Raw genomic sequence first — 23,313 nt, forward strand, 5'->3', positions numbered from 1 at the left:
CAACATGTACACATAGACATCCCACCACCCACAATACAATTACCCCTCATCATGATTTTCTGTGGGGGACCAGATGACTACTGGGACATTGCATATGCTCTGTATCTCAAAAACTAGAGCTGATAGAAGAACACTGGTGTCATTTTTTGGGTCAAATATACCTCAAAATGGGTCTAACACCTGGGGCACCACAATGTGTGCAGACCAGTATTATTTGTCAAACTGCAATAAGACCAACAGACCCTAGTAGAAAATGTTAGCTTCTAATGCAGGGGTCCCCAAACTACGGCCCGCGGGCCGTATGCGGCCCGCCGAGGGCATTTCTCCGGCCCGCGCGGCATGGCCTGGCCTGGCCACGCCCACCCGGCGCCGCTCCGCCAATAGCGGGAACCCTCTGCTCCGGCCACTCTGCTCTTCAGAAGGCAGGCTCGGCCGGGGGAAGGGACAGGCGGCGCTGCACCGAAGCCGCGCCGCCTGCCCCTTCCCCCCGCCTTCCCCTGGCTTCAGGAAGCCAGGGGAAGGCGGGGGGGAGGGGGAGGGAAGCGGCAGGCGGCGCGGCTTCGGTGCAGCGCCGCCTGTCCCTTCCCCCGGCCGAGCCTGCCTTCCCCTGGCTTCCTGAAGCCAGAGGAAGGCAGGCTCGGCCCGGGGAGGAGACAGGCGGCGCTGCACCGAAGCCGCGCCGCCTGCCCCTCCCCCCCGCCTTCCCCTGGCTTCCGGAAGCCAGGGGAAGGGGGGGGGGGAGCGGCAGGCGACGCGGCTTCGGTGCAGCGCCGCCTGTCTCCTCCCCGGGCCGAGCCTGCCTTCCTCTGGCTTCAGGAAGGCGGGAGGGGGGGGAGGGAAGCGGCAGGCGGCGCGGCTTCGGTGCACCGCCGCCTGTCCCTTCCCCGGGCTTCAGGAAGCCAGGGGAAGGCAGGCTCGGCCCGGGGAAGGGACAGGCGGCGCTGCACCGAAGCCGCGCTGCCTGCCCTTTCCCCCCGCCTTCCCCTTACCTACCTCGCGCAGCCCCTTGTGCGAGCCAGACGCTCGCACTAGCCATCCCCTGCCATGCGTTGCTGTGACCCACATGGCTGTTCTGTGTGGGAGGTTTGGCCCAATTCTATCGTTGGTGGGTTTCAGAATGCTCTGTGATTGTAGGTGAACTACAAATCCCAGCATCTACAAATGCCAAGATTCCATTTTCCCCAAACCCCACCAGTGTTCACATTTTGACATATTGAGTGTTCTTAGAGTTTGGTCCAGATCCATCATTGTTTGAGTCCACAGTGATCTTTGGATGTAGGTGAACTACAATGCCAAAACCAAAGGACACTGCTCACCAAGCCCTACTAGTATTTTCTGTTGGTCATGGGAGAACTGTGTGTCAAATTTGGTTCAATTCCATCCTTGGTGAGGTTCAGAATGCTCTTTGATTATAGCTGAACTATAAATCCCAGCAACTACAACTCCCAAATGACAAAATCATTTTTTTTAGTGAAGGACATACATTGGGTTGTTAGGTGTCCAGTGGATTTTGAGTCCTGTTAATCCCACAAACAAATGTTACATTTTATTTATATCGATTTATTTCCTATATTTATGTTTTTGTGATTAATCACTATGCTTTATGTTCAGATTGTAACAAAAAAAAAATACATCCTGCATATCAGATATTTACATTACGATTCATAACAGTAGCAAAATAAGACGTGCAGTGTGCATAGGAATTTGGTCACTTATATATATATATATATATATATATATATATATATATATATATATATATATATATTCCGGCCCTCCAATGGTCTGAGGGACAGTAATCTGGCCCCCTGTTTAAAAAGTTTGGGGACCCCTGTTCTAATGAATCTAAATGAAAGTTGGAAGTGACAAAAATAAAATTCAGTGCAGATTGACAGGTGGGATAAGGCAAAGGAGTGAAAACTGCACCCACTCCATTCAATTCTGCACTGGTGTCTTAGTTGACAGATGAATAAAACATTCAGAGGATATGCCTTGGATGAGCTAAAATAGTCCTGGAAGGGGAGATGATGGATAAGGGTGTTGTTGTTGATGATGATGATGTTGTGTGGCTTCAAATCTTTCCAAACTTATGGCGACTTTAAGGCAAACCTTATCGGGGTTTTCTTGGCAAGATTTGAGTGTGTCTTGCTAAACGTCATCCAGTAGGTTTCCATGGCAGAGTGAGGATGAGACACACTTCTTTCCACCCCCATAAAACAGGAGGAGCAGACAATTCAACTCTTGTGTGAACAGCAGATAAAAGAGAAGCTAGTGACTGGGTGAAACTGGAAGACAAACGGAGAGAGGTGCTTTTCTCTTTGTGAGGATCATGAAATACTTAATCCTGGCTACGGGCCTGGGTCCAAAGCATCCTCAGCATTTTCTTCCAACAGAATTTTCCTCAGATCGGTTTACAACATGGCAATATTCAATGTCACATATTCAACAAATAATCCAATACAATACATTACATCATATAATAATAAAACCAAAGAACATTTAAATACCATAAAACTGTAAAAAAAATACTCTTCTGGGAGGCTTCTGGAAATCCAATTAAACAAAGTGCATGCTCCCTGTGCACCTTGTTTTAGAGAGAAATGAGACACTTCAAAAAAAGAGAACCCTGCTGACAAGCCACATGCAGCCTATGAGTTATGTGCTGCCTGCTGTGCTCTGGAAATCTGATGGAAGAACAGTAGCTGTTAGAGTGGATTTTAACCCATGAGACTCCATTTCTGATCATTAAATAAAACGTATCCCATAACAACTTCATTAGCCTGCACCGACTTGTTCCAGTCATTTACAGAATTTTGAGCAGATATTTGCACCCCGGAGTGCTCACTGTTTAGGGAATTGGGGTGCAAAGGAGTAAAAGTTATTTTTTGTTAGTGCTTGGTACCCAGTGTTGACTTACTCAGGCACTTGCTACTTTTTTTTTTTTAGTGATACCTCCAGGGTCTTGTGCTCAAACCTTGATATATACATTAATTCAGAACATTTTAAAACATTTTTAAAACCACGCTCTTGCACAGGCAGAAATCTTTGCAGGAGGGATATGAATATCAGGTTCTGTGATCCCTAGCAATTCTAAATAACCAGAAAAATATGTTTTCTGTGTGATATTTAGGAAAAGACAGTTTGGTGAGGTAGAAGCATTATATAGCAAAAAATATTTGAAATCTTGTAATACTACTACAATTCCCAGGATTCTATAGTAACGAACCTTGATAAGTAAACTGGTGTCAAACTATGTTAATTCTAAGGTGTAGATGCACCCTTAGACTAAAGTCCAAGGTGGATGCATTGTATGTTGAGATGGAAGATACTACTCCCAAACTGGTATGGGAGCTGTCCGCTGCCGCTGCTGCTGGGAGATGTGACAATCCTCATTCTTAACACAAACTCTCAAGAGATTATGCATAAGGTGTTGAATACATATGTGGCTACCATAGAGCCAATGTTCTTTGCCAGTATCAGCCCACTGAATGATCCCGAAAACAGCTTTGTATTAGTAGACTTCACCTGCTTCCTCCACCACCTCCCAGTAATTCTTGATACAAATAGAGATTGTCCCATTCCCTTAATAATTTTCTTGTCTAGGTAGGCAGTAGATCTTGTTAGCAAGTTACTTCAATTTTTGCCACAGCTGGCAATGTTATCAGTTTCTGTTAATTTTTCTGCAGTTTAATTTCCTCTGTAATTATGGGACTTTCTCCCACAATTTAAAATCAATGGTTATTGGCATCATTCTGTAGAGAAAATTAGGGGGAACTTGAAAACATGGCTATTTAAACAGGCATTTGGCAATGATTAACCAGTCTCTGTTACATGGATATACCTCGACTTGGATAGTAGCCCCCCTTGTAGTTCATAGAAATGACTGTGTTTTAAATTGAATGTTTTAATTTAATTTAATGTTTTAAAATCTTATTATTAATTTGCTAATTGTCAAGGTTTATCTTATTGGACATGCAATTAATTGTTTATTTTATTTTATGTATTTTGTTGTATTATTCATGCTGTGGGCTGCCCTGAATCCTCTGGGGAGATTTGGTGGGGTATAGATAAAGTTGTGTTGTTGTTGTTGTTGTTGTTGTTGTTGAAAGATAAGAGCACAAAATTCTTATCCACACTTTCATTAAGGCTTCAGAACAAAAGCAGCTCCCGATTCCATGACAGTGGAAGAGGAATGAAAAGCTGAGGCGTGAGAAACAGCCACAATTGCATGAAGCCCTTCTAATGCTACTCCTCCCAGTATAATGCAGTCATAATGCTTAATCTTTATTAATAATGTTTGTTCAGTTTGCTTATTAAAAGGGATTAGGTAGCGCTTGCCTTAGCTAAGGAGGATTTCTTGTTTTCATTTTAGCTTGTTTACTCATTTCACAGAGATAGTATTTTTGCAGATTTTTTCATGTTTGCAAAGTCTGACAGAAATTTACAGTAATCACTGAAAGCTGGTGGTTTCCATGTCAGGAAGGAAGGGGGGAATCACTTTGCTCTGGTTTTTAGATCAAATTTTTGCCTCTTCATTATGCCTTAGTTACATCCAGGTTAGATTACTGCAATGCACTCTACGAGAGGTTGTCTTTGAAGACAGCGCAGAAACTGTAAATGGTGCAAAAGTTGGAGCCAGATTCCTAACTGGAGCTAATTATAGGGAGTGGATGATGCCCCTATTAAACAGGTCCACTTGTTGCCGATAATTTTCCAGTCCCAATTCAAAGTGCAGATTATCACCCACAAAGACTTAAATGGTTTGGGCCCTTCTTATCTTCGTGACCACTTCCCCCCTATGCTCCTGCACAAGCGTTAAGATCTGCCAGGGAGGTCCTCCTCACGGTCCCACCACTGTCACAAGCGCGGTTGGTGGAGATGAAGGAGAGGGCCTTCTTGGTGATGGCCCCCTAGCTTTGGAACACCCTCCTCAGGGAGATTAGGCAGACTCCCACACTGTCCTTCTTCCAGAAGGAATTGAAGACTTGGATGTTTGAACAAGCCTTTGAGAATGTCTAACCCCAATGGTCCGCAATTAATGACAGAGCACCGCACTTTCATCCCATGCCCTAGTTCATGAGCTACAACTTGCACTATCCTATTCCCTTGTTCCTGGTTATGGTTGGCCATGTTTTACGACAGTTCTCACCATAGGTTATTGGGTGCTGTTTTGAGTTTAAATCATTGTTTTATATGCTTGTGTGTTTATCTTTTAATGAATTGTGTGTTTATTTTATGTGTTGTTTTGGGCACATTGTGCCATATGTAAGCCACCCTGAGTCCCTTCATGGAGATGGAGATGGGGTACAAAAATAAAGTTGTTGTTGTTGTTGTTGTTGTTGTTATGTTACTGACACAAAAACACAGTATGTCACAGCAAATGAGATCTATATGCTGGATTTTGTATCACAAAATCACAAGTTGAACACTTCCCAAGCATCTAGGACTGTGTGATGTATTTTCGAATGATGTGTGCAGATCCAAGTAAGGTGGCCTTTTGCAGTTGGCAGATTGTGATTATATATATACTTTGCTTATATACCGCTGTATCTCAAGCCCGAAGGCGACTCACGGCGGTTCACAAACAGTAAAAACAGTAGAAAGAGCAGTGGTTCCATACAACATATAACAATTGACTTAACACATTATCCATAAATTACCAATAAGCAATTACAATGCACAATTATTACAAAAAACAACCGTACCCAATCTTCTCATCATCCAAGCGTAGTCCAGGTTCGTCGTCCATTGTTCCATTCCTATGTTCCATTACCAGATTGCACTAAATTACTCAAACGCCTGCACAAACATCCAGGTCTTCACCTTTTTGCGGAATACCATTAGAGATGGTGCTAGTCTAATGTCCGTAGGAAGGGCGTTCCACAGCCGAGGAGCCACCACCGAGAAGGCCCTATCTCTCGTCCCTGCCAGCCGAGCTTGAGAAGCAGGTAGGATCGAGAGCAGGGTCTCCCCGGAAGATCTCAAACTTCTCGTGGGTTCATAGGCAGAGATGCGGTCAGATAGGTAGCTAGGGCCGGAACCGTTTAGGGCTTTAAAGGCCAACGCCAGCACTTTGAATTCAGCCCGGTAGCAGATTGGTAGCCAGTGGAGTTGGCGCAACAGGGGGGTTGTATGCTCCCTGCGCTCCGCTCCTGTTAAAATCATGGCTGCCGAGCGTTGGACTAGTTGGAGCTTCCGAGCTGTCTTCAAAGGCAACCCCACATAGAGAGCGTTGCAGTAGTCTAAACGGGATGTAACCAGAGCGTGGACTACCGTGGCCAAGTCAGACTTCCCAAGGTATGGGCGCAGCTGGCGCACAAGCTTTAGCTGTGCAAATGCTCCCCTGGTCACCGCTGAAACCTGGGGTTCCAGGCTCAGCTATGAGTCCAGGGTCACACCCAAGCTGCGAACCTGCATCTTCAAGGGGAGTGCGGCCCCATCCAACACAGGCTGTAACCCTATGCCCTGTTCGGCCTTGCGACTGACCAGGAGTACCTCTGTCTTGTCTGGATTCAATTTCAATTTGTTCGCCCTCATCCAGACCGTCACAGCGGCCAGGCACCGGTTCAGGACCTGGACAGTCAATGTTTATTGTTTCCAAATGCTGGCTGAGATCTTTTGGCACGGCACCCAGTGTGCCAATGTCCACGGGGACCACCTGGACTGGTTTATTATTATTATTATTATTATTATTATTATAGATTTAACACTTGGGATAGCTTTGTTAAAGCTCAGACCAAGAGGTATTCATCACCCCACTGTCTGTAAATAAACTGTGTTATATTCTGTGTTGTTTGAAGACTGAGGATGTCTATTTGCCACCATTGTAATAGTCTAGCCATTATCTGGGGAAGTAAGACTGGAGGTGGTCAATATACTTTCAGAACATGGAGGGAACCATTGCTATCTTATTAATATAACTTATCACAATGATAAACAATATTTGCAGTACAGTCCAGAAAACCTGATAAACACATTAACTTAAATTTGAGTATTTTTTTGAACTGTATTAAAAAAGCAGGAATGTGTGTTGAATGCAATCACTGTTTCAAGTTTCTTTTCATCTTCTGCAAAAACATGAGGGCAGTGAATAGAGAAAGACATTGTTCTGTTTGATTTCAGAAGCCAATCAGATGACTGAACAACAGAACCTTTTTCTTTCTGATTCTCTTAAGTCGCTACGATAAAGCCCCATAACTGCAGAAGCCATGTTCACAGTTGCACTTACCTGCACCAAAGGAAAAACTGTCTTTCCTACTAAGTTCTTCAGGTGATTCTATGGTATCCTTCTCACAGATGTTACCATAGAGTCACCCTGGATGACCTAGTAAATTGCTAGGGAGGATACCTGTCTGGGAATTTGCTATGTGCTCCTCGGCGACTCTATGGGATGCTGGGAGAAGTCAGGTAATTTAATGGTGTTTGGTCTTATCTGTAGTTTCAGATAACCCCCATGGTTACAGCAGTCTTAGTGTAACTGGGAAGAGCATAATAGCTCCAGCATAAACAAAAGAACAGGGGATATAGATAGACTGGAACGCATAATATGCATGAAAAATATGGATGGGAGAATGAAATTTGTGTGCCTGTGGACAGATTATTCAGATCCCCAAATTTGTCTTTTCTCCTTTGTTTGCTGGTGAGTTTGGCCATTTAGAACAGCCAGATTCCCTTCTGGAATTTGGGCTCAATGTTGCTTTTGTGTCTTTTGTGTTGAACCGGACAGTTCTTAACATCATGTTGCGTCTTCTGTGGCAGACAATCCTGTTGTGTGCGAATCCTAGACAGGATTACTGCATTGCATGCTTACTTAAAATGTGTTGAGCAGAGAGCTTGCACATATGCTTAATTCTCATTTTCTCCGGCCAGATTTGTTTAAGCATATCCACTAAAAGAGAATGAATGGATTGAAGCATACATATAAGTACTTTAATGAGCTGGAATCTAAATCCCACAAAGGATTTTCTTTTCCTCTGGAGTGTCTTTGCCACAGATAAAAACAAAAACAAATAAATAACCGTACAATGGTATCAAGAATAAGAACAGATCAGTAGCATATAAAAGCAACATGAGGCCAATTTCATCAGGGAATAAAATTGGTAAAAGCCTGGGAGAATAAATTTCATTTTGCACAACACCAACAATAAGTCCTTTAGGTTTCCCTTCTTTAAGGAAGGGCCTTATGGGAGGAAGTCCATTGTGTTGGGGAAAGTATAGTCTTCTTAGATGTTTGTTTCATGTATCTGCTTTGGTCAAACTTCATTTGAATACTGTGTCCAGTTCTGGGTACTGGAATACAAGAAGGATATTAGCAAGCTGAAATGACCAAAATGGCCAAAGTTATGGAAGCTAAGCCCCATAAGGGGTGACTTTGGGAGCTGAAGAGGAGCAAGCTTTTTTTCTGATAGTCCAGAGCAGTGGTTCCCAACCTCGGGTCCACCAGTTGTTTTGGACTTCAACTTGCAGAAATCCCAGCCGGCTTAGTAGTTTTTAGGAATTGTGGGAGCTGAAGTCCAAAACACCTGGAGGGCTGATGGTTAGGAACCACTGTTGTAGAGGCTAGGGCAGATAGCAGTGGATTCGAATGGCAAGAAATGAGATTCCACCTAAACATTAGAAATAACTTCCTGACAGTAATAGATGTTGGAGAGTGAAATGTCCTGCATCAAAGTGTTATAGAGTTTTGTTCTTTGGAGGTTTTTAGCCTCTTTCCTATGTCCTCAGCAAATGTGTCAGAGATTTTAACAGTAACATCACTAGGGTTGGTGTCACCCCAATGTATTCTCATGGTGTTACCATCAGGTAGGTAGTCCCCCTTCATAGTTCTGGTAATTGGGAGCCCTTGACAGAGGGAGAGATGTAGTTTTGGTTGCCACGCCTCTTCCAATCTGTGTGGCAGGAGAGCCCTTGTGCATTCCTTTGAGGGAGAGGGAGGGGAAGGGCATGGAACAGGAGGATGAGGATGCCACTGCCATCTTTACTTAGCTAGATGCCTTGAGTAGTAGCAGCCAACAGAGGAATGGGGAAAAGAGAGAGGACAACAGAAGTAGGACTACCAGATGGGAAGGGGTGCTCGCATGACAGAACCAATCCACAACTACCAATGATTGGAGTACTTATCTGGTGGAGGTGAGTGACCGAGGGCTCTAATGGTTCACCCTCCGCACCTGCCTTGTGATGTCATTGCATGGTTGTGGGACTGAGAAAAACATATAAAACTCAGATGGGTTTATATGTTGTTGGACTGTAACAGGGGTTACAACAATGGGGATTGTTGTAACTCCCATTGTCCCTCACTATTGAGGCTAGGGCTGATAGGAACCATAGTGTCCCAATCCATACCTTTTCATTAACATGTACCCAAACTGGATCAAGAAATAGCACAACTGTCAGAACATTGACATGAGTGAATCTGAGCAAGTGGTCCCAGCTATTTAGCAGCTCTGATTGGAACTAACTAGTTTCAGGAAGCCTTTCAAAGGTAGCTTCGCATATAATATAGTTTGTAGTAATATATATGGCATGTTGCAGAGCATGGGTCACTGGCGAGTTCTCAGTCCTGGAGGGCCACTGCTGATACTCAACACCACTCAACTGGTGGAAGGTGCCATGTGAGATATAGGCCACCTGAACCTGTAACAACAAAGCTGGATTCATAATTGATATGAATCCAAAACTGTAGTTCAAGTGACAGGGGGATAAGACATTACTATTCCTTAAATAATAATATCTAATGTAGAACTTAATCCAAGACTTGAAAGAAAAAAATAAATTGGTTTTTGCAGTTGAGGGAGCTGTTCCTGAAAAAAAATCATTCCGTGCATAAGATTCACTGGAGTTCAATTATTTGCCTTTCATGTTTACACTGCTCTTCTGTCAGGCTTCTTTTGATCCAGCACATCCTTTCTTTAGCAAACAAACAAGAAATAAACCCAGCAGCCGTTTTCTCTCCCAGTTTGTTAGCCATGGAAACAGCTAAGCCATTTCCTCTGAGATATTGGGCTCCTTCTACCTTCCGCCTGAACAAACAAAACAGGAGATGTGTTGCAAAGATTATAAGGTGGAGTGAAAGAAACACTTTAATGTTTTAACAGATTTCATGCAATCGTATGAACATGAAAGAGCTGCCAGAAACCCCTGACAACCCAGCTAGGCCCTGGTCAGTCTGCCTGGATGACAGGTTTAATTTGGTTCATCAAATCCAGAAGAAGCAATGCCGCCTGTATTCACTGGGGTAAGTGTCTCTTTTGAAGGGAGAAAATTAATCCCAAATTCAATAAACCCAAAAGGTCTGATCTTCAAGCATGCTGCTAATGATATTTTAGGCTACTAGTCTTGATTATAGTAATTTAGGAAAAGTCTGCTTTTTCCTTCGTCATCTTCTACTGTATTGAGCCATGGCACCTAAATTGGTATCAAACTGCATTCATTCTATAGTGTATATGCACCTGTAGTCAGTGAACAGAGTGACATGTAAGAAGAGAAAAAACAATCCAACAGAAATCCAAAATTTATGTAGTTTAGAGTTTGTTCTACTTATAAATTCTCTATGTTTCTTCCTTTTTACTATTTGTGTAAGATAGTATAAAAGCATGAAAGCATGAAAAATTGGACATTCCTTTAGAGAAGAAAATACAATGCTTAATTGGAGGATAATAGAACCGAATTTGCATATTCTAACTTACCTGAGATAGTAAAAAAGAGCTGCGTTTTTTAGAGGTCCTGTAGGAAACCAAGGGCCCTTCCACACAGCCATAAAACTCAGAATATCAAGGCAGAAAACCCCACAATATCTACTTTGAACTGGGTTATCTGAGTCCACACTGCCATATATTCCAGTTCAAAGCAGATAATGTGGGATGTTATTCAGCTGTGTGGAAGGGGCCCAAGTTTTTATGCATTTCTTTTACCTAAGTTGTATAATAATAATAAACAACTTCACTCCATACATTTAAATTGCTGTCCCTTCTGGAAATTTTGAAAGTTTCCTTTTGCATTTTGTCACTTGTTTTCTGAAGATTTACTTTGGAAGAGCACTGCATCTATCTTCCATTAATAGTCCCTTATGCTGAAAAATATAGAAACATGTTGAAAATACTTTAAAGAGCAAAAAAAAAAAAATATCCCAGCCAAGATTCAGATAAATTAAGTATGTACACAGGATGTGTATGTCTGTAGTTCTTGAAGAATTGCATAGCAATCAACTTGTAATTCCCTGCAACTCCAAATTACTGTCTTTCAGAGACGTTTGGCGCATAATTCTGTTTTTTTGGTGTGTGATTACATTCCTACCAATTTTGTTCAGGATAAAATCTCCTTGAAATATGCTTCTTATCTAATGTATTTTTATTTATTAAAGAGGAAATGAAGACCAGCTGGGCTTTTCCAGGAGGACATCTACAGAGGGACTAAACGTTTCAGAATATGAAACAAATAGCTCTGTAATAAATCTGTGTTCAACAAAACATAGAAACTAATGTAGTATTTTTTATGAGGACTAAGGTGAAAACCAAAATACTTTATAAGAGCATGAAGAAGAAAACCCTGCGAAGGCTGCACCGTCTGAGAATCTTTCTCATTATTCCATCCACAAGGATGTGTGGAATTCTCTGTGATAGATTCATGGAGGGTGGTGATACTCTACAGCAGGCATGGGCAGGCCCACGGGCCAGACACGACCCTCTGGGCACTTATGCCCGGCCCTCCAAACTCTTTCTGCCCTTTGGGCATAAGGATGTGGTAGCCTGCTGTATTTTTATACCAAAAAGATAAGAGAGGAAGGAATGCGGAGGCTGGGAGCCCTCTGGAGTGCTCTCAGCCCGCTGTGTGCCTGTTGCACACCAAGGCTGTGGTAGGCACCTTTGAACCTGCAAACACAGCAATGTTCTTTAATAAGCAAAGCAGTTTATTGAAGATTAATATAGCAGTAATCAAAAAGGTAAAAAGCATCCAAATAGAAAATAAAGAAATGTCCATAAAACAATCCATAAAGCAATGTAATATATCCAGGAAAAATCCAAGTCATGAAACAGAATAGTCTCAAAATCCAAATGACCAAATCCAAGTCCACAGGAAAAAAAGTCTGTCAGTTCCAAAAGGTTGCAAAGACCAAAGTCACTTGAAGAAACAGGAGCAAACTTGAACCAAACAATCCAAATGCAGGAGCTTGAAATCAGGACACAACAATCTCAGCATGAACATGGATATGAAGCAAGATTATACATGAATCTCAGCATGAACAAGAAGGCATGGAGCAGCCATGAAAACTAAATGTTGGACTCACTGAAGAGTATAGATTCACAGGCCCTATATTTATTCAGAGAGTCATAGCAAAAGCATTCTGTTTCCTTTGGGAAACCTCTCCCTGACCCCCTTTTTTCTCTGAATATTGCTGAGCGCTTCCTCCCTAAATCCAGGTGGCGATCCTGATAAATTTGCCCTTTGCTATCAAAGATTGCCTCCTCCAGTTTGCTCATTAGTAAATTCCTTTCATATCTCTCGCTAACCTTGACTATTCGGCCTCAGCCTCTTCTAAGTCTGCCTCGAGACATCTTTGCCTTGTGAACCAACGATCCCAGAATCCTCAGTTTCACTCTGGCTAACAGTATTTTATAATAAATTGTGGCAAGTTCTTAGTGGGATGGGCATCCCAAGCCACCTTGTCTCTCTCCTGAGGAATCTGTACAAGGACCAAGTAGCAACAGTAAGAACTGACCACGGAACAACAGACTGGTTCAAGATTGGGAAAGGCGTACGGCAAGGCTGCATCCTCTCACCCAACCTTTTTAACTTGTATGCAGAACACATCATGCGATGTGCGGGGCTGGATGAATGCAAAGCTGGGGTGAAAATTGCTGGAAGAAACATTAACAACCTCAGATATGCAGATGACACCACTCTGATGGCCGAAAGCGAGGAGGAGCTAAGGAGCCTTCTAATCAAGGTGAAAGAAGAAAGCACAAAAGCCGGGTTGCAGCTAAATGTCAAAAAACCAAGATTATGGCAACAAGAATGATTGACAACTGGGAAATAGAGGGAGAAACCGTGGAGGCTGAGACAGACTTTGTATTTCTAGGTGCAAAGATTACTGCAGATGCAGACTGTGGCCAGGAAATCAGAAGACGCTTACTTCTTGGGAGGAGAGCAATGTCCAATCTCGATAAAATAGTAAAGAGTAGAGACATCAGACTGGCAACAAAGATCCGCCTAGTCAAAGCCATGGTATTCCCTGTAGTAACCTACGGATGTGAGAGCTGGACCTTAGGGAAGGCTGAGCGAAGGAAGATCGATGCTTTTGAGCTGTGGTGTTGGAGGAAAGTGCTGAGAGTGCCTTGGACTGCGAGAAGATCCAACCAGTCCATCCTCCAGGAAATAAAGCCCGACTGCTCACTGGAGGGAAAGATACTAGAGACAAAGTTGAAGTACTTTGGTCACATCATGAGGAGACAGGAAAGCCTAGAGAAGACAATTATGCTCGGGAAAGTGGAAGGCAAAAGGAAGAGGGGCCGACCAAGGGCAAGATGGATGGATGGCATCCTTGAAGTGACTGGACTGACCTTGAGGGAGCTGGGGGTGGTAACGGCCGACAGGGAGCTCTGGCGTGGGCTGGTCCATGAGGTCATGAAGAGTCGGAGACGACTGAACGAATGAACAACAACAACAGTATTTTCTTGGCCTTCTTTATTCACAACCCCTTGAGAATCAACAGAAACTTGATCATTTGAGTCAGACATGGGAACCTCTGAAGGGACATGATCATTTTCGTTTGAGTACTGTGGCAATCACAGACTGAATCCCTACAATGCCTTCTTCAGGGCCTCCTCTCGTCATAAGGATGGGGTGAGCGGCCCTGTCCTTATGCTGGCAGAAGCACAGCCTGGAGGAAGAGGCAGGTGGGGGTTGAGGAGTTCCAAAGCCCCCTTGGCCTCCACCTGCTTTTTCCTTCTCCTGGCATCAGAAGAGGCAAAGCCCTGTCCTGATGTCAGGAGAATTCCAGTTCAGGGGAGGAGGCAGGCGGCTGGTGAGGTGGCTTCAAAGCCCTCTCACTGCCACCTGCCTCTTTCTTCTCCTGGCATCAGGACAAGGTAAGTTCCAGTCCTGATGCCGGCAGAAGGGATAGGCAGATGGGGGCAAGGGAGCTCCTCCCAGCATAAGGGTGGGGTGAGTAGCCCCATCCTTATGCTGGAAGGAAAGCCAGAGGATGATATGCCCCTGGCTATGCCCCTCCAATACCCTGGTCTGCCCCTCCTTGGCTCACCCTCTCCGCCCCAACCCTACCCCTCCCAGGCCCACTTTGCCCCCAGCCTTGCCTCCTCCTGGGCTCACCCCACCCTCCCTCCTGGCTGGGCCCGGCATTTGGCCCCAGCGCAAAAAAGATTGTTTATGCCTGCTCTACAGCCTGCTAAGACATTGCAAAATGTATCGAGACATTTAATTGTTTGGGGCTTCAAAGTCCTTTCTCAATGTAAAAGAATATACAGAAATAGGACAGAAATAGGAGTACCAAAAAGCTTTAGCCAAGTTTTAAAATTCTGAAATTTCAAGATTTCCATAAAACTTTCTATGAAGTAATTGTTTTAAAACATTCCGGCAGTTGACAATTGGAGTGGGTGGGCGGGCTTGTATCTACATTGCAGAGTGATAGGAGTTTGATACCACTTTAGGTTTCATGGCTCTATTCTGCACAACTGTATGATTTGTCTATGGAAAACTTTGGTACTTGGTGCAAAGTCGAGTTCCTCAGCAGAGATATCTTAAGTACCTTCTCAAACTACAAATTCCAGGAAACTCAAGCCAGTTTACCAGCTGTTAAGATTTCTGGGACTTGAAGACCAAAACATTTGGGGGGACCACAGGTGAAGAATCACTGTCTTATATCATCTGAGGTCTTGACTGTAGTTTTTTTTCTTTCTGTAGAAATTAATGGGATACTGCTCCATTATCCAGGTGGAGGCCACAAGGGGGTGTAAGAGAGAGAATGATAGTCTATTTTAGGAGGTGGAGGGTGGGTTGAAATAGTAAAACTATTTCCCCCCGTTTTCCTGTTATTTCCCTCAACCATGTCCCCATCGTGGAAACAACCCTTGTTTATGATATGGGAAGGGGGGGGGGGATAACCGGTGAGAACGGGGGAAATAGTTTTCCTCATTCAACTCCCTCCCTGTAAATCAGTGGTTCCCAGCCTGTGGGCTCACTGGTGGGCCTTGAGACCTAAAATAAGGTCCACAGCTCTAGATGATTAAATATGGATTTCTGTGGGTGAGCAGATGGTGACTACTGAATTGCATATGTTCTGTATGTGGTCTATCCAATGCAGTTTTCTGAATCAGCACCCCAAATAACCAAACCGAATCTAAAGTTGACCAAAAACCAATTCGTAACCCTTTTGGTACTAATGTTGGAGAGTGGTCCCTGGTCAAGTGGTCACTGGTCAAAAAAAGGTTGGGAACCAATGCTCTAAATGGACTATCCTTATCTCTCTTGTGCCTCCTTGTGGCCTCCGCTCGCATAATGGAGCACTATCATTAATGGAAGCCAATTACATTTGTTGGGAGAAAGTAAATACAATAATACAAAATGTTATGCGGTGACAGTAGATCAAATAAAGACACTGTACTGACAAGTACTTTTACATGTCATACTTAAAATACCTTTATGTTTTACAATTGCTATTACCTGCCTCAAGCCCTTTTATAGTAAAAGGTCAATCATTCGACTGCTTGCTTGTTTTGTTTTGTTTTTAAGTTACTCTCTCTTCCTTTTACCTTTGTTAAGGCTGGGTAGTGATGACAATGAGTTTGAGATCAGCATGGCCAACAGTGGATGTGAGGTGCACCGCTTTGACCCCAGTATCCAACCGGCACATGTACGGAAAGGACAGCATCTCTGGTACCACCGCCTGTCCATAGACTGGCGGGATCCCAACCCAATGATTGCATCTCATAAACTTCGTGCCAGCACAAAGAAGCTTGGCACCATATTAAATGACTTTGGACACCACAAGGTAAGCCTTCATATTGTAAGCATTAACTTTGTGAGGCAATAGGGGAGCCATTGGGTTCATAAGCCTTAGTGCCCAAATCTCCTTATACCCCTCTGATCTTATTTATTTATCGGATCAGAAGCGAATCAAGAGTACAGTTGTTATGTATTTAAAACACAAACAAAGTTTAAAAACTTGGCATTCTACTAAATATCCTTTGACCAATAGCTGGCCACTTGGAATACCTCTGGTTTTGCTATAAGAAGGTCCTTCATTGTGCATATGGCAAGGCTCAGACTGCATGTAATAGGTGGCCTGTGGTTTGCTCTTCACCACACTTGCATGTCATAGACTCCATTTTGTAGCCTCATTTCTGAAGGTTTGGCTCCGCATCTCGTGGTGCCTTCCAAGTTGCCCAGTCTTCTGTGTGCCCAGGAGGGAGTCTCTCATTCAGTATCAACCATGGGTTTTAGCCTGCCACTTTTGGACTCTTGCTTGCTGATGTGTTCCTGCGAGTATTTGTGCAGATCTTAGAAAGGTATTTCTTTATTTAAGGCATTGGCATGCTGGCTGATATTCGGACAGGGGATGGGTCGGAGATGTCACTGATTGAGCCTTTCATTATTGACTGATGCCAATAAACCACCTCTATAATTTGAATGAAGATTATGTCATATTTACAGCCAGCTTTCAAGTAGCCCACTTGGCTGGTGTGATGGTTGAAAATTAACCTTTGCTACAGTTATCTACCCCAATCTGTGTTATAAATGCCAGTCAGAAGTTTAGGAATGCTTTTTTTGCTTTGGCATAGCACTATAACAGTGTGGATATGGATGTCTATGAAATTCGTATTTAGTGTTCTATTGTGAATGAATACAGAACATTCTTGGAAGGGCACAAAAGGGGGAAACAGTATTGAGAAACAACAAATTAAAAATCCTTCTTTGGAATAACTTTTCCCCCTTTGTGCCCTGTTAGCTGAGCTTGGAGAAGCTATCACGCCAGCTATAAAATCATGAATAGTTCATAAGAGTAACTTTCTAAAGCTCTGCTTGTTAGTCATGTTCATCTTACAAGATTTGCTATTAGCACGCTTTGGTGGTTTGTAAGACTTGACTGAAATAGTACAGTGATTCTAAATAAAGAAAAATATTTTCAACTGCAATTGGAACAGAGGATTATAAAGGGATTGTTTGTATTCAGGTCGCTAATTTTTCTCCCGTAATGACACCAGTGGCAGAAAAATTTTGGCTTGGAATGGGGAGTTGTGGCTCTTCTGAGCTTGCTTAGCATCCTTTTAGGGAATTGCAAGTGCAGTAGGTTTCCACTCACTTTTTTCCAGCGCGTACTTCTAAGCTATCACACGTTCGAGTTATTGCTGCCTTTGAGAGTGTGCTGGATGAACTGAATTGCTAATATATCTCGATGTCTGCAGATTGTACTATATGTTTTTTCTGGATTCTTCTTAAGACACACTTGGCTCCCAGCTCCAGGGTTTGTCAAGCAAAACTGTAAAATATCAAATGTTATAGTAGGGTATTATTTTTAGGCTATTAATGCTCAGATCAGGTATATTTAGACCTCAGTACCTAGATTCTGCACTCAAAGAATCAAAATATTTTTAGAAATCCAAAAAGCGAACTTTGATTTAGCCATTTTAAAGAAGGGACAACATTTCAAATCACAATAATATGTAATAGGATATGAGCATCCATGTATTTTGGTATCCACAAAGGGTTCTGACTGGATAGAGGGAATGATTGTTTTTCTGTATTATGTAGTTGTTTTTTCTTTGCTTTTTGTATGCTGCTTTGAGTCCCATAAAAAGTAAAGGTTTCCCCTGACATTAAGTCTAGTCGTGTCCAACTCTTGGGGTGGTGCTCATCTCCATTTCTAGGCCGAAGAGCCGGCGTTGTCTGTAGACACCTCCAAGGTCATGTGGCTGGCATGACTGCATGGAGCGCCGTTACCTTCCCACCAAAGCGGTACCTATTGATCTACTCACATTTGCATGTTTTCGAACTGCAAGGTTGGCAGAAGCTGGGGCTAACAGCGGGAGCTCACCCTGCTCCCTGGATTTGAACCACCGACCTTTTGGTCAGCAAGTTCAGCAATTCAGTGGTTTAACCCGCTGAGCCACTGGGTGCTCTTGAGTCCCATATGTGGGAGAAAAGCGAAATAAAAGTAAATAAATAAATAAATAATATTAATTGTGTATCAAATCCCAGCAGATACCAAGGGTTTACTGTATTTTGAAATTACTGCTAATTTTTTTTATGAACTCAATTTTTTTTGTAAGGAAATCAGTAGATTTCATATTATTAGTAGATTTGATAGGGGATAGTTATCACACCTTCTCACAGTATGATTTCTCTTCTATGAGCACATTTTTACCAGGATTAAGAGTATCACAGACTTTCCTGGCACCAGATGTTTTGCAGAGGTAACACGCTTGCAATACTAGACTGCCATGTCTCAGTGGAATCTGCCCTTGAAATTAATTTGTCTGTCTGTAGACACTTTGAAAGTGATGGGGGAAGCATGCTAAAAGAGATGTAAACCTCTTCATAGAGAAAGAGGAAGCACGTTTTATGAGTATATTTATTTATTTATTTATTTATTTATTTAGAGCATTTGTATCCCATCCTTCTCAACCCCCAAAGGGGGACTCAGGGCGGCTTACAGATGGCAATCATTAGATGCCAACATAGAAACAATTAAAGCACAACAATTAACATAAACAGGTCAACAACAGTAAAAAAAACATTAAAATACATTAAAAATATTGGTCCTTAAAAATATTAACACAACCAAGTCTGAGTCCGCAAATACAGACATAAGTATAAGTAACTTTGTGTTAGGACATCTTATAGAAAGATGTGTATTATTTTACATATTATCTTCCACCCAGAATGCACTAGAAAAGTGCTGAGCACCTGATCTGTTGAAGCACATTTGATGCATACTCCTACAACACTAGCCTGAAATCCCATTAGAAACTGACTCTGGTAAACACACCCACATTTTTACTGCTTGTGGCCTTTTATAGCTAATGCACATTGAGAATTTCATATTCAAAATGATTGGAACCAGAAGTATTTGTATTTTGGATGTTGTACATGGCACAAAGGGCCTCCTGGTGGTGCAGCAGGTTCAACTGCTGAGCTGCTGAACTTGCTGACTGAAAGGTTGGAGGTTCGAATTCAGAGAACGGGGTGAGCTCCTGCTGTTAGCCCCCGCTTCTGCCAACCTATCAGCTCGAAAACATGCAAATGTGAGTAGATCAATAGGTACCGCTCTGGCGGGAAGGTAACGGCATTCCATGCAGTCATGCTGGCCACATGAACCTGGAGGTGTCTATGGACAATGCTGGCTCTTTGGCTTAGAAATGGAGAAGAGCACCACCCCCCAGAGTCGGATATTATTAGACTTAATGTCAGGGGAAACCTTTACATTTTTTACATGGCACAAGGTTTGCGTACATTGAAGCATCAAAAAAGCAAAGATGCCAATATTTTGGTCACTCACATGGTCAATTTTAGATTTCGGAATATTTTGGAATTCTTGATATGAGATGTTTAACATGTATCTCCTTATGCAAGCGTTTCTGTGGCAGTGCAGTGTTGTATGAGCTCACCTCCTTTCCTGAAGCCCCTGGTGGCACAATGGGTTAAACCCTTTGTGCTGGCAGGACTCAAGACCCACAGGTTGGAGGTTTGAATCTGGGGAGAGCGTGGATGAGCTCCCTCTGTCAGCTGCAGCTTTCCATGCAGGGATATGAGAGAAGCCTCCCACAAGTATGGTAAAAACATCAAAACATCTGGGTGTCCCCTGGGCAACATCCTTGCAGACAGTCAGTTCTCTCACACCAGAAGCTACTCGCTGTTTCTCAAGTCACTCCTGACATGAAAACAAACAAACAAACCTCCATTCCTCTGCCCCTTCTGACTGGTTGGAGAGGTGCTAATGTGCTCCCTCTCAGCGGCATACCTCACTAATGGAGCTCTCTGCGCCTCCAACTCACAGCAAAATCAAGGCCCCTATTTCATGTGAAAACATTAAAAGATGGAAAACAGAGTGGCTAGATGCCATAGGGAAGAAGGCGCCTTTGCCTTTTATGTAGAATTTCAGCAGTCATATCTTGGCAATGCAGCTGCAGTTGCTGAGATGTTTTTACCTACATACCGGTTAAAGGTGCAGAATCTTCAGTCTCTTTTACACCTGAATCTTGTATAAGGTAAAAGCAGCATGAGTTAGGACAAGGAGGATATGCAAAGTGAAAATGGCTTGAGGGGAAAGGCCTATTTCCTCCCATGCTGGTTTCCCATTTCAGATTTAACTTGCTGATTTTTTTAAAGAAGGAAGGAGTTTTTGTTTTAAAGAACTATGGGATCATATTTAATGTATAGTTCTGACATAAATAGAAGCCACTGCACATCTAAATTACAGGGTTGGTATCCCTTATCCAGAATGACAATAGACAAAATACTTTAAAATCCAAAATTGTCCACATGGGTTGGTGACTCAGTGAAACCTTTGCTTCCTGATGGTTCAGTTTTGTTTCTTGTGAACTATTGCCCTCAAACTATGTGTAGGGAGAGGTAAAGGTTTGCCCCTGACATTAAGTCCAGTCATGTCTGACTCAGAGGGTTGGTGCTCATTTCCATTTCTAAGCCAAAGAGCTGGCATTGTCCGTAGACACCTCCAAGGTCATGTGGCCAGCATGACTGCATGGAGCGCCGTTTCCTTCCTGCTGGAGCGATACCTGTTGATCTACTCACATTTGCATGTTTTAACTGCTAGGTTGCAGAAGCTGGGGCTAACAGCAGGAGCTCATCCCACTCCCCGGATTCTTAGTGGATCTTTCAGTCAGTAAGTTCAGCAGCTCTGTGGTTTAACCCACTGCGCCACCAGAGGCTCCTCTAGACTATGCGTATAAGGTATATATAAAACAAATTAATTTCATGTTTAGACTTGGATCCCATCTCCAAGGTATCTCATTATATATATATATATATATATATATATATATATATATAATAGTTAAGAACAGAGTGAAACAACAGAAAGTTGGAAAAATCTACTTATTGGAAGGGAAATTGACTCCTGAAAGAGTTACCATGGGGAAAAGGTGTCTCCACTAAAGCCAAAATTTTCAAAATCCAATTATCACAGGGACAGAAAATGAGGTGAAATCTTCTGAACAGGGGCACAGACAGTAAACAAATACCACAGAGGTATTTGGCTGGAGTTATACTTAAAACACATACCTGTTTCAATTTACATACAAATTCACCTTAACAATAAATCCACAGAACCTATCTTGTTCATAATTTGGGGACTGCATGTTCAAATACTGTATTCCAAAATTTCCCCCATGAATCAGAAATCCATATTTTTTTTGGTCCTTCTAATTTTTGATAAAGATACTCAAGCTGTACTGAAATGGCAGGTCTGAAAAAAAGCACGGATTTATTTCCAGCTGGGACTCTGGAGTGGAGCTGTATCCAAAAGCACCAGAGCGCCCGATCAAGGCATTGACTGCCTTTTTATACATTTCAAATGCAGGCAAACAAAGAAACATGCTTCTACATACATTGACATCATTCTCTGTGTCACTTTATCATCATAGGAATATCACATTCTATCTTCAACATACAAAGGACATGTCTCTGTATTTCTTTCTGAAGAGCAGCATACAGCTTACATTAATCAATCAAGGGGCCTACTTTGACTTGTCATGAGGGAGGGGGGATAGGCTCCTTACTTTTTACTTATCTCTGTTGCTACTAGGATGGGCTTATCTCTCTCCTGGAATGTTCCCCCTCCTGCCCGTGCCTTGGACACAGATCTCCTTCAGCATTCTTTCTAATACAGAAAGAACTTGATTTTTCTATACATTTCAATGCTTCTAAAGTACATACAATTTATACATGAATGAATATCTATATTTCCAATATCTCCTCATCAGTACTACATATTGCAGAAATTATGGCCTAAGTACCTAAAGGCACAAATTCCTATCTGATCTTGAAAGCTAAGCAAAACCTTAGATTCTGAGATGCTTAACAGATTAGAGAGATGAAGTTCAACAGGGACAAATGCAAGATACTCCACTTAGGCAGAAAAAAAATGACATGCAAAGATACAGAATGGGGGATGCATGGCTCGACAGCAGTACGTGTGAAAAAGATCTTGGAGTCCTTGTGGACAACAAGTTAAACACGAGCCAGCAATGCCATGCGGTGGCAAAAAAGCCAATGGGGTTTTGGCCTGCATAAATAGGAGTATAGTGTCTAGATCCAGGGAAGTCATGCTACCTCTCTACTCAGGCCACACCTGGACTCACACTGTGTCCAATTCTGTGCACCACAATTGAAGGGAGCAGTTGACAAGCTGGAATGTGTACAGAAGAGGGCAACTAAAATGATCAAGGGTCTGGAGAACAAGCCCTATGATGATTGGCTTAAAGAGCTGGGCATGTTTAGCCTGAAGAACAGAAGGCTGAGAGGAGACATGATGAGGGTCATGTATAAATATATGAGGAGAAGTTATAGGGAAGAGGGAGCAGGCTTGTTTTTTGCTGCCCTAGAGACTAGAGTGCGGAACAATGTCTTCAAACTACAGGAAAGGAGATTCCACCTGAACATTAGGAATAACTTCCTAATAGTGAGAGCTGTTCAGCAGTGGAACTGTCTGCCCTGGAGTGCGGTAGAGACACCTTCTTTGGAGGCTTTTAAGCAGAGGCTGGTGGCCATCTGTCAGGGGTGCTTTGAATGTGATTTTCCTCCAGTCCAACCAGGGGGTTGGACTGGATGGCCCATGAATCATTGAGTTCTTCCAACTCAATGATTCTAAGGTCAGTCTTGTTTTGTGCTTGGATGGGAGACTACCAATATAGGTTCTGTAGGCAGAGGAAAGAAATGGGAAAACCACCTCTGATTATTTATTTCTTAAGAAAACCTAATGTAATTTGTAGGGTTGACATATAGGCCTCCCCCATACACAGACACACACGGTATTGGGTATAGAGAGCTTTCTAGGTAACTCAACATCTGGATGGTGCTCTTCCAGAACTAGTGTGAGCTTTGTCTTATCAGTCTAATAAATTCCTATGTTTACAATGGTCCTGGGCTTCCTTCAAAACCAGGCAAGTGGAAGGTGCCCAAATGATGTGCATGATGTTCATCATGAGCTTAAAATTCATTTGTCATACGTTATTCTTTGGTTAGGGTAGGTGAGTTTATATTTCCCTGAGAGACAACTGAAGCCATGTTACTTCTGATTAATTTAGATGCCTTGTTTAGAGGCGAATTGGATGAAACAGACAA

At 42.8% G+C, this 23,313-nt stretch overlaps 1 protein-coding gene across 1 annotated transcript in view; it reads left to right on the forward strand.

The window, feature by feature from the left end:
• Positions 1 to 23,313, forward strand: part of METTL24 (methyltransferase like 24) — a 101,750-nt gene that overhangs the window by 35,877 nt on the left and 42,560 nt on the right. The window contains exons 3-4 of the mRNA XM_060753163.2: positions 10,095 to 10,234; positions 15,775 to 16,003. Of these exons, the coding sequence (XP_060609146.2) occupies positions 10,095 to 10,234; positions 15,775 to 16,003 (369 nt within the window). The remainder of the gene's footprint in view (positions 1 to 10,094; positions 10,235 to 15,774; positions 16,004 to 23,313) is intronic.

Source organism: Anolis sagrei, chromosome 1 (assembly GCF_037176765.1).
Source record: "Anolis sagrei isolate rAnoSag1 chromosome 1, rAnoSag1.mat, whole genome shotgun sequence".
Classification (NCBI taxonomy): domain Eukaryota; kingdom Metazoa; phylum Chordata; class Lepidosauria; order Squamata; family Dactyloidae; genus Anolis; species Anolis sagrei.